General features: G+C 51.5%; 3 protein-coding genes across 3 annotated transcripts; all 3 read right to left on the bottom strand.

The window, feature by feature from the left end:
- Positions 1-310: 310 nt before the first annotated feature.
- On the bottom strand, positions 311-1,048 carry EMH_0022830 (uncharacterized protein; the record flags this gene model as incomplete). Its single annotated transcript, XM_013502023.1, has 1 exon — positions 311-1,048. The coding sequence occupies one exon, from the start codon at positions 1,046-1,048 to the stop codon at positions 311-313; it is 738 nt and encodes a 245-aa protein (XP_013357477.1).
- A 2,477-nt stretch (positions 1,049-3,525) lies between these two features.
- Positions 3,526-4,570, bottom strand: EMH_0022820 (uncharacterized protein; the record flags this gene model as incomplete). Its single annotated transcript, XM_013502022.1, has 3 exons — positions 3,526-3,562; positions 3,935-4,108; positions 4,317-4,570. 3 exons carry the CDS (start codon positions 4,568-4,570, stop codon positions 3,526-3,528), a joined length of 465 nt encoding a protein of 154 aa, XP_013357476.1.
- Positions 4,571-9,251: 4,681 nt separating this feature from the next.
- EMH_0022810 (uncharacterized protein) lies at positions 9,252-11,824 on the bottom strand (the record flags this gene model as incomplete). The annotated part of the gene is made up of 5 exons (XM_013502021.1): positions 9,252-9,419; positions 9,535-9,759; positions 10,051-10,461; positions 10,806-11,126; positions 11,423-11,824. The coding sequence occupies 5 exons, from the start codon at positions 11,822-11,824 to the stop codon at positions 9,252-9,254; spliced, it is 1,527 nt and encodes a 508-aa protein (XP_013357475.1).
- Positions 11,825-11,900: the final 76 nt, after the last annotated feature.

The raw sequence follows: 11,900 nt of genomic DNA, 5'->3' as shown, positions 1-11,900 counted from the left end.
GTCCAACTTTCCGGCGCTATGGCTTCGTTGGTGTTATGAGCATATGTTCCCCCATAGGCGGTAGCACTTGAAGTGACTATTTGTGTTCACTTCACAAATCCGTTAATATTAACCAGTTATAGGCAAAGCAAATTCGTAGTGTCCAGACGCCCGTTGGTCAAAAGACAAAAAGGGCTGGAAACGGCGCTTTCGCCGGGAGGTTGCGGTCAAAACGTCTGGGACACGACAGCACGAAGTGCCTTGTCTGGGGAGATCTAAGCAGCCCTGCACAAAAAGGGCAATTTTTCACGTTTGAAAGACAAATGCTTCTTCACCCTTTGTTCGTGACATCTGCACTTTTCCCCTCATTTACTGCTTCGGGGCCTGTCTTTGATTCGGGCATGTAGGCCTCGAATCGTCCGACAATCGCGTCAGCACGATGCTTTAGGATAAGATAGACGGTTCGAGAGTCCAAGGAGAGAGGATTGCTCTCCCCTGGGTTGAAGAATTGCCTCCTTACCTCCTCTTGCTTGAGGAATAGTTTTACTTCAGCTGCGTGGACATTGAGGAACATCTGTTTGCACCATTTCATAAGGTCTCTCAGGTAGACGCCATCTTCTCCTTCTGATGTGTCTATTAGACCCTTGAGTTCAACCATGTAGTTGAAGAGACGAACCTGGCGAAGGCCCAACGCACGAGCCCGCTCCAAGTCTTTCACCATCTCCTTCCGTACTTCCTCCGGTATCTTTTCTGCATCAGAGTCCATCCACGAGACAATTGATGAATCTATGAGCAAATTGACCTTCTCGTCGGTAGGTGTAATTAGTTCCTGAAGCAACTCGGGCGAAACCTCCCACCCATCCAAGGCATCTTCCAGGCTTAAGGAAGCATCCTCAACTACATGTGCATCGGGACGACCTTCCCGCAAGCCAAGTGGAGACAAAGTTTTTTCAAGTTCCTCTAAAGCTGCCGTTTCGTCGTTCTCTAACGATGCTGAACACACAAGCCTGTCCATAAAGACAACCAGGGCGAGTCCTCCAAGGAGCTCCCGCCCGGGAAAAATCCCCATATCTCGAATAAGAAGTAGATACAGGATAAAGAAACTCAACTAAAAGTATATATGAGGTATAATGATGAGAATAAGCAGCATGCGTTCTGCAGGTAAACGCTCGGAAGCCTCGCCCAGGGGAATGGTCATCAGCGAGCATGCGCACGTTAAGGCATCGCGACTGCGCAAGCGGCACTTCTCCTCACCCAGTTGAACATCGGATAGAGTTGGACAGATGAAATATTCTTTTTAACACTTTTCAAAGCATCTACGCTGAATTGTGCACGCACACACACTTCCGCTGCACGGCAGCCACGCCCAAGCAGGAAGTGACCTGCTGAGGCTACTACAAACTAGATCGAAATGCTGTTTCAGATATTCTTCGTTTCTCTCCTCCTGCAAATGTTACAATTATCTTTGTTGTGTGCATGCGCTCGAGATTTGCCTCCGTTCTCACTGGTTGTCTGAACAGGTGTCCGAAAACCAGAAGAACGAGGTCCATTCAGGACCCACAGGCCAGAGTTCATTGGCAATTTCGCTTGAACTAAGTGTTTCTCTGCTGCACGAGGTTGTAACAACATGTCACTGCAGAGCCCTCCTAAGCTGACGGCTACGCCGCAACTCATTGTTTGTTTCATGTTGTTTCATGTGACTGAGAGGGCAAAGGGGCGGGGATATGAAAGCAGAGGCTGCAACTATTATAGAGGACTGAAGGTGCTCCCAACGGGAAGGTGCCACCATGCTAAGCCTTCCCAGCATAGAGGTGCCTTAATTAGTGGCTCGAGTTTGCTGCAGGCTGTGGCGTGCCGTCAGTTCTTACTAAGCATACTGAAAAATATTTCGAGGCTGTGGATATCCAGAGCCAACACAATATAGACACCTGATTTGGCCGTGGGCCATTTGCAGGACGTCCTTTGGTCGCTTGCATCTTGCGACAATATCTCAGCCTGAGAGCAGTTATCCTTTAAGGAGTGCCTAGTAGCTCACTAAAGTCCACATTCTTATGCTGTGGGCTTTACACGTGCTACAGTGGATGGTACAATAAATTTTAAAATCTACCGCCCAATTCAAACAACTCTTTTAAAATATTCTTGATTGCAAGAGTTACTACTTGAGCAAGGACGAAAGTCGATCCTAATTATCCGACAGTTCTACAGCACTCAGTGTCTGGCTCGACAGTTGAGGTCAGCTAGTGAGTTATCGTGCAGATGGACATGGGGAACGCTTTCAGCTGAACCTAGTCGTACAACTTGAGCAAACAATACTATACAGTGGTAAAGTTTTTCGCACCGTCCCCTTTTCAGGTCAACTTCATTTTTGTCCGTAGACCATAGCTTCTGAGGCCTCGAACAAAAACACCAGATTCAGTCTCTCCACGCCCCCCTTCTCTGCAAAATGTGCTGGGTATGCTCAGGCGCAACATGAAGCGCATAGCCACACAAATTGCGTTGGTGCAGGAAACAATATGCTTGCTTCGTCCCAGCCTAGCAGGCACCGGTGTCACGGAGAGGTCTGAGGGAGCTTCTGAACCGCAGCAGGGGCTCGAAGAGGAAATCCTCTGGTAGGGGCTGGCAAATGGCGTGAACAGTTTCATCGCGTGTTCTCAGCCAAAAAAAGAGTCCAGCCATACGGATACGTGCGCAGGTATATGCATACAGCATATGCGCACGCATCTTCATTTACCATTCAGACTACGCAACTCTTGGGCGACCAGAGCACTCGCCTTCGCCTTAAGTTGTTACAATCGTCCCAAAGTGATCGTGCCTCCCTTTGGATCTGAGCGCATTTGCGGGCGTCAGTGCCAAGCGCCCTAAAGACCTCCGCTAGCTGCTGGGCTCTGTGTTCGTGCACTAACCAACATGCCAGAAATAAATACATATATAATATACAGAGCAAAAATAGATACATAGAGAAACAACTCAAGGCAAAAAACATGACTTGCTCTCGTATAAAGCCTGCCATATAGGTAACTCCCAAAGTATCGGCGCCAACGCTATCATCCTGTAGCTTTTCATTTCCCTCTATAACAAACGACAAGTTCGAGCCGCCTTCCTGCCTCCAACATCTCATATCAACGAAATTGGTCTCGTCTTTACTCGGCTTTAATTTGGGTGCATGTTAAGGTGTTGCGTCTACGATAGACAAAGTTGCAGGAGCGCACGCCAAAGAATGGCAGTTGTGGCCAAACGGCCTCCCAAAACCGGCCCATGGAACTGCAATTGAGTCGTGAATATCCATGCAAGGAAGATGCGCTGGAGAGACAGCACCGCAGAATCTTCCCTCCGGAGCTCGTCCAGCTTTGCTGCCGCGGACTTGAAGAGCGATAAGCCGGGGCCCTGAGCCGCGCTTGTCCCTGCGGCACGCTCAAAGGTTTGTTCTGTTGTTATAGAAAGAATGAGAACAAGCAAAAACGGGGGCCACTGGTCCCCGAAGCTCTATATGAAAGCACAAGCGAATCAGTCCACAACTCACCTTTGCACTCAACCCTGCGACAACATCTACCGTAAAGCCCCAGCTTCCTCGGCCTCCGGCTCGCTGCAGGCACAGTATAAGTCAATGCACCGGGGAATCTGGATATCTGTGGAGGCAAACCCATTGGAAAGGACGGGCTGCGGTGAGCTTGAGCTGCCAATACTGCCCGATAGTGGCCCTTGCCGCCCTAGGGCAGGAAGCTGTAATGCAACAGCCCCTCTTGGTGAGCATAGCATCTCCGCCAACTGCGCTATTCAGTTTGATTGCGTAACATGATCGTGTTAAAAGCTAGCTGTTTGCTGCTTTATCTGAGATATCACTGTGGCCGTGAGAAGCTAAGAAGGTACGTCAGCCCCTAAACTGGTCTGGGATATCCCCACTGTGGTGAATGGAAAGAAGTGAGCAGGCTAACGATGGCTGTTGTGCAGGTCTTACTCGTTAAAAGCCCCCTCCTCCTCATCCTCCGGGTCAGAAGTGCGTCGGCTGTAGAAGTTGTACGGGTGGACTGGCAGCAGTGCATGGATGAGGACGTTGAGGACCCCCGAAATTATCATCAAAATGCCCCCCCACAGTCCTATCGTATCGATGCCCAGGGGCAGCAACCCCACCCTGAAGAGAACCACAGATCGAAATAACAGTGCTTGCTTGACTAGGCAATAATCTGACATGCAGCCAACACGAGGAGCACAAGTATTCGAGACACTAGGAAGCCACTATAGTTCCCCCAGTAACAACAAATGGGTCTGCTGTGCCGTCTTCTCAGCTGCAAGCACGCACAAGGTTATTTTTCCTTTAGGGGGTGGAAGGGGCTGCTTACAAGATGTAGAGGACGCCTCTGAAGAAATACTCCCCCAAAAGCGGGCAGACGCCCATGAGCAGATTGAGCCCGTACGGCGAGAATTCGCACAGCAGACAGACAGCCGAAAGGCAAATGAGGTACAGGCATACTATGCAACTCGTGTAGTCGGCTGGAGCTGCAACAGATGCAATGCTTCCAACCATCACGATAAAGGCAGATGCCGCAGTAAACAACCGAACCCCCAAGGGTAGCCGATCCACTAGCGACTCCATCTTCCCCTCTTGCCTTTCAGCTATTCACCAAACGCAGGTGCAGGCAGGTCCTGCAATTCAGGTGCTGCAGGCGGGCTAACGCCGCCGGTGGCCCCTAGCCCCTAACAATGCGCGGTAACGTAGTGGCAAAAGTTCAGCTTGTTACGAGAAAGGGGATCAACCGGCCCTACAAATCACCAAAAACTGGGACCAGTGGTCACTGTTGATGGACCACTGGGCCTGGTAAGGACAAATGCCAAGGAAAGAAACAACCGGGAAATACGGAAGCCACCCTGGGCGACAAAAAGCGGAATGGAGCTCGGTGGGGCTTCAAGAGACTTGCAGTAGTAATCCACTACTGGCGAAACCAAACAAAACCGCCTACTGTGCAGGCGATGGCCAGCGACAGGCAAACGAGCAGAAGCCAACAAGAAAGAGAAGACAGTAGCACGCCCCAGAAGCCTACCACCAACAACCAAATTCTTCTAAATCCTGTATATAGCAACCTAATGGCACAAATTGTGCAGGGAGAAGATAAAAAGGCAACATTTACGGAAATTTGCATTCTGATTAATGCATGCGCCCCCCAGGAACTAGAGCTCGCGAAAGCCCCGAGCCGGTAGTTCATCACTACATTCGCCTTAACCACAATATCTTGGCCCCTAGTGAATAATATCGAAGCATTACAGTAAACATTTGCCACTTTTTATTTCCAGGAAATGCTAGTGAATACTGACTAGCGCAACGCAGCCGTTGCGCCGGTCGGCTAGAACCCAGTATTCTTGGGTGCGTGCACAGTCCCCGTGCTTTCTGTTGCCGTATCCAGCTGACTGTTAAATGAACCTCGTGGAGTCTTATAAGCACTTTATCCTGCAAGTTCTACCTTAGCAAGGCAAACGTTTGGATGACGAGACTCCCCGCCATGTCGTTTGACACGTCGGCGTAGCTCCATGCCCCACACTACACGGTGTGGTTCGGATGAATTTGAGGGGTACAGAGTGAACGCAGACGACAGAATGATATTCGCTCCATTGCACTAAGCTGAGAAGTTGTGCGAAGTTCGGCGGAAACGGGCTGGACGCCCGTTGCTGTACGCATGCTCCCTAGCGGTGGTGTTTATTATTGTGGTCTTCCTTTCCCGGGCTGTGCTCTAGACGGGTTAACTCAGCTTTGACATTGCCTTGAGGCATCGATCTCAGCTGACTAGTCGAACTATCCGTGCTTGCATGCAGCGTTCCCTATCGGTAGGGAAAAAAATCACGCGTTTAGTTTTTACAGAGGCAACGCCGCAGTTGACCGGATACTGTTTTGGAAACCAGAGCGCAGAACTCATCCTGCGCATCTCGAGTTTATTGCTTATTGATCGACACAGCAAGCAAAGTGACAAAATTAGGCGTAGCCAGTCTGGAGAGCTTTAATGACGACAAGGAGGAAGCCACGGTACACCACTGCTGGCAAGGTGCACGGTGAAGCTCTAGCCGCCATCCCCTTCTGAGTTTTCCACTTTTCGAGTAACTCCTACTTACTACCCGCATATAGTCACCCTAAACCAACGAAATGTGACATGCAAACACTGGCGAAGAGGGCAGCTATGCAAGCATGTTGCAACGAGTGCGGTGGCGTTGAGAACAGTNCATGCAAACACTGGCGAAGAGGGCAGCTATGCAAGCATGTTGCAACGAGTGCGGTGGCGTTGAGAACAGTTCAAGTGCAGCGGATGATACACATGCTTCGCTGTATCACCTACGTAGAGTCCTCCTGAAGGACAAGCCCTTCGCAAAGGCAAACGCCTGCATTATGTCGTACACACGTGATGCGCAAAAGCGAATGCGGAAGGCTGGGAAGATAGGTTTGAACAACTGCTGAGACGGCTTGGCAGGGCTTGTATCACGACCAATTCATGCTATATTCGGCCCAACTTAAGATGGCAACTGAAAACTCCCGGCAGCAACTCAACCGCCCGTCATGTAGGAACAACTTAGGCGCAGCGTTTATGCAAAATGGAGGACCTCGTAGTCAACTACTCGATTGCACTGGAAATGGCAGGTATTAGTGCAAGGTCGTTTATGATGACAAAGAACGGAATGAAGATTCCGTGCGTACAGGAACTACAAGCCGAATGCGTAGCAAGCGAGACCTCCAGGAGCCGCCAAGGGCAAAATAGCAGAGTGGCTGTTGGAGCAAAGCACCATCCCGGCACCCGGAAGAAAAAATGAACATGAGAAGACGTTGAGTTCACCTGAAGCCCGAGAAGCGCACGTCACCAAGCTGGGCGAGGACATCTTTAAATCGCCAACGACGCATTCACCTCTCCTAAGTCCCTCTTTCAGCAAAAGCGACCAGCAGTGGTACAAGCAGTTTCTCCAGGAAATGGGTCAAACAGTNTAAGTCCCTCTTTCAGCAAAAGCGACCAGCAGTGGTACAAGCAGTTTCTCCAGGAAATGGGTCAAACAGTATACCTTTGGAGCCACACGGTACCGTCGCCCGCAAGGAGTGAAGGCTTCAAGATTGAGGCTGCCCCAACAGAAGCCTTCCGTTAATCAAACTGGATCATCTCCGTACTCCATTGTACAACAACCCCAACCCCCACCTATTCTGGCTGGCAGCTTGGACGCCTGAATTACACTGGGGGAGTGGCAGAGGTCCTTGCAGGGGCAGCAGCAGCATATGCAACGCAAAAGCAAGCACAGCAGCTGCACAACCAGAAGAATACACAGAATTGGGATGAAAAGAATGAACAATATTAAAGAAAGGATGAACATTTTCGGCTGCTGTCCTGTGCTGTATCCACAGGAAGGCGGCGGAGGCGGTTCAACACTTCAGAGGCCAAACGAATGGAATGGAAACATCTCCAAAACAAAAATAAAGTAGTTCTACGTATATGGAAGGAGGTGGAGTTCACGCACAGCAGGGAGCAGAGCCTCCACCTGTGTGCAGCATGAGGTCACTGGGGCTCAGCACGGGCGACGGCCCGCCTGAGCATCCTCTGCAAAATAAGGCGAAATGGACAAAGAAAAGCAACAAACAAGAATTCTCATTCTCACTACATAAAATGAGAAGGTTCAGGGAAATAAGTGATGGTCCGCAATGTGCGAAATACGCCACAGTTAAAAACGGAAAGCCAGTGGGGTTTTAGTTCATCTGGGCAATCGCCTGGTGCCCACCTCACCGCAAACACACGTCCTGCAGAATTAGAAATAAGCTTTATTCTGAGTCCAAATAATGGGATGGGAAAGCGGAAATTTGATGCATCAGCAACAAATTGCTGACTGGTCCGCCCCGGAACGCAGACCACCGCCGAGATGATAACCGGTGGTGTCTTTACTGCAGGGGGCTCATAATGCAGAGCTACAGCTCTCCACAGCTCGACCTCTGCAAAGGGGATTCACTTCTGAACGACACCACTCCGTAGTAGCGCCGATGGTGCCATCCGTTGAAACCTGATTNCAGTGGCCCTAGTGAGCCGTTGCTTTGTTGCATGCTCACCTATCGCACGACCGCTCGATTAGCTCCAGAGTCTCCGTACTCGCAAGGAGTCGTTGCTTTGTTGCATTTATCTTTGGAGGGGGATCTCGTCCTGACTGGTTGAAGGCAATATCAAAGGGCTGGGCAGTGCACTGGATGCTGCTTTTGGTCAATTTTGCACCGAAGTCACCATACAGCATGCCGCATCTACTTCGTAGGTGTACCCTGTTTGTTACGAGGCAAGTCTGCCTTCCACTACCTCAAGCATCGCGCACCAACACATACTACCCGCCTGAACCGGATGACGAAGTAACTGCTCGCGTGGCCTTGCAGGGCCTCCACGTTTGGGCCTAGAGCATCGTCGTTTTGCAAGACGATGCTTTCCGTCGAAGCCTGACAGTTCGGTACGCCGAACCTTCTTTGCCGTGCATGCCAAGTTATGCAACCCCAGGCGCTGAAACATTCGTACACGATCACCCAGTAGTATATATGAAACGGGGGGTATGAGTTTCAGTAGTTGGCGCTGAAGTGCTGCGACTGCTAGGCAAGGCGATTCCCTCATGATGGCTTGATGTAGGGACAACTGCGTATATATAATAGCTCCAGTTTAGGGAAGTGTCTGCTCTAGATAGTCGCAAGGTACAGCAAGCGACGCATGAAACGTTTCAGGTGCGGTTTGCTTCTGAGCGCTTGCTAAGAAGTGGAAGTACAAGAAGATTTCATCTTAAGATACAAATTGCCAGTATGCGCAGTTCTAGTCCACCACCCCTGAGACAGACCGCAGAAAAGCGAACTTGCCCCAAACAACACAAACCTGAAGCGTCAACTCCCCATTCTGGGGCTGACATCCTAAACCTAAAGCAGCGAAATATCTGTATGCGCTGCCAATGCGTGCGCTTCTGATGCAGGCTGGCTGAGCTTGCATGCAGCCGCATTGCACCTGTCAACTCTCCCTGTCTCTGAGCTGTCAAAGAGAGAGACTAGGTGGGGAGCTGAAGGAAGCGAACGCCTGATTTGGAGAGGTTCAGAGCTGCTACAAGGCCCCAAATAAGCCAGAACAGCAAAGGCATCTCTGGCCTCTCACTGATGTACGGGGGTGAAAACCAACCGCTGAAAGCTTCACAAGGCTCTGCAAGACACACTCCTTTTTATCCTGATGACGGAAGACACTTCATGCGCTGCAAATGACGCCGGCAGATGCAGTATTACATAAGAGCATCTGTCAAGTGAGCCAGTCCTACGCCTCTGACAGCTCCTCGGCTGGAGAAGCTCCGTCTCCCTGTTGCGGCTTGTGGAGGCTCCAGAGGGCAGTCTGCGTTTGGCCAGCATTCAGCTCAGACACAAGGAGCTGCTGTATCTCCAAGGCGCCTTTGTTGCGGCAATCCGAGAGGTTAACAAGCCGGACCTGGGAACAACACTCAGCTCAGCTTCAGCTCTTCCACGCCGCCCCTCCTCAATGCTATAGCGACATCTTTCCCTAGGCATGTATCTGTGCAGCAGAAGAGGAATCACCGGCTCACCTCCCAGCCAAGCCTCCGCAGAAGGAAAAACTGCAACAGCTTCTTCGGTAACAAAATCCCCTGCCTGCGGCCCCAAGTATCCGCTGGGAATATAAACGCCAATAGCAACGGCTTGCCCTGCCGTTGCAGCTGCAACGGATGCAGCAGCTGCTTCACCGGCGACTGCTCCAGGTCCTGCTGCTGGGTATGGGTGCAAGCCACACCGCAGTGCCTCATGTGCGCTGCCTGCAGCAAAAGCCCCAGAAAAAGTTAAGCTGTAGCTCACCTCATGAACTCAGCTAGCCGAGTTGCAACATGGATAGGGTTATCAGTGACGTGCGCCTGTGCACCTCTACGACGAAATCGTGACATGTATATTATGTACGACCGGTTTTGGTATATTTGCTTGATTAGGGATGATGACTCGGCAGTACAGTCTTTCAATCGACCGCAGGCGCCTTTCTGCCCTTCTCAAAGGCAGCGCAGCCACAGTGTTAACGAGGGCAATGTGCAGTGCTACTTATCTCCTTTTCATACCTTGACTGGTGGCCCTTCAGCACTGGGAATAAGCCCGCGGAGGATACTCGCTACTTCCGTCTCCAGCAAATGCCAGTCTCCCCCACCATTTGCTCTTGGCTTCGCAGTTGCTGCATCGGACAACTCCTCACCGACTCCTGGTGCTTCTGCTGTCTCTGCTGCTGTCGCTCCATAGTCCTCATGAGCATCTGATGTTGCCGTTACTGCTGTTGCTGCATCGATCCCGAGGGAATATGCATCTGTTTCAGCTGCTTCTGATTTTTCTGAGCTTGATGACGTCGTTGTTGGCTGTGCTGCAGCAGCAGCCGCTGGGCGCGAGGGTGGTGTGTGCCTCCTTGCCGCTGCTGCTGCGTCTAAAAGAGCATCGCAGTCATTCAGAAGCAGTTGCAGGTCACCCGCATGCATAAGGCCCTGCAGCAGCAACAGCAACAGCAACAGCGACAGCAACCTCAGCAACAGCAGCACCAAGCCAAGCCATGCAGTGAGAGCATCATAAGTCGGAGCGGAACAGACGGCGCATCCAGTACTTGCAATNCCAAGCCAAGCCATGCAGTGAGAGCATCATAAGTCGGAGCGGAACAGACGGCGCATCCAGTACTTGCAATGCAGTATTAGGAATTCCTTTTGATCTTTAACACCTGCCTCTGCCGCCAGCAACCCTCTTATCTTAGAATATAACAAACAAAAGGGAAGATTGCGGTTGTCTTTGTGCTACACCAGCGCACGCGTTACTTCACCAGCAGCTGCGTGCTTACTCTGAGAATCTGGGGACAAAGGCATTGCAACAGGGCTATAGTAAACCCCAAATCACCCGTTGCTTCTTCAATCGCAGCACGGGCCCGAGATAGCTGCTGCTGTTGTAGCACCAGCAGCGGCGGATGGATGTCTTCCGATGCGGCAGCTTGTTGCAGCGCCTGCTCCTGTTGCTGCAGCCAGATAGGCGCAAGAGGGCGTAGAGCATGCACAGCTGCAGCTGCAACTTGGAATAGCAGCTGCAGCGAAAGGCACTCAAAGTGACCCCAGCTGCAGAGTGCGAGTGCAATGCGGCTGCACTGCTGCAACACCTGCAGCGACGGCTGCAGCAAATGAAGTTGTCCAGCTGTTTGCTGTTGCACATTCGAAGCTGCTGCAAAAAGCTGATTGTGCAATAAACCTGTTGTCGCTTGTGAGGCCGTTGCATGGTCTTGCTGACGCTGCGCCCCAAGCTGCTGCTGCGGTTGTTGCTGCNTGTCGCTTGTGAGGCCGTTGCATGGTCTTGCTGACGCTGCGCCCCAAGCTGCTGCTGCGGTTGTTGCTGCTGCTGAGCTGCTTGCTGCAAGGCTCGTCGTAGACGGCACCATGTGTCCTGCTGCAGTAATAAGGAAGCATTTACTTGCTTTAGCACATTCCCAATGCGTCTCTGCAGCTCTGCTGTACAGACGGTGTGACTTGCGCTCTTCTTGGGAGTTGCAACTGCTGCTGCTGATGTCTCGTCCGGCCGCTCCTGCACTAGCTGTTGGCGCTGCTGCTGCCAGAGATCTGCAACCTCTTGAGGCAGCAGCGGACTGGGGACAGCAGCAACTGCAGCAGCAGCAAATACCGCCATTTGGGAGGTGTATGCGAAGAGGCCCGGCAGCTCGTCAATCTGCTCGAGCCACTCGGCTGGCCACGGTGGACCGGCTGTTGTTGTCGCCGGCTCTGTTGTTGTCGCTGTTGCTGCTGCTTCTGCTGCTTCTGCTGCTGCGGGGTCACCCCCGGCGAAACGCTCGATGTGAGGCAGCAACAGAGACAGCATCCGCTCGTCAACTCTGCGCCTTGCCCTGAAAAGAAGCAGAAGTGCACAGCCTCGACACCGAAAATGCAATTCACAG

The sequence above is a fragment of the Eimeria mitis genome, genomic scaffold (genome assembly GCF_000499745.2).
Source record: "Eimeria mitis Houghton genomic scaffold, Emh_scaff811, whole genome shotgun sequence".
Taxonomy (NCBI): domain Eukaryota; phylum Apicomplexa; class Conoidasida; order Eucoccidiorida; family Eimeriidae; genus Eimeria; species Eimeria mitis.
Note: the sequence above shows the minus strand (reverse complement) of the source record. Positions and strands in the feature narration are given on the sequence as shown.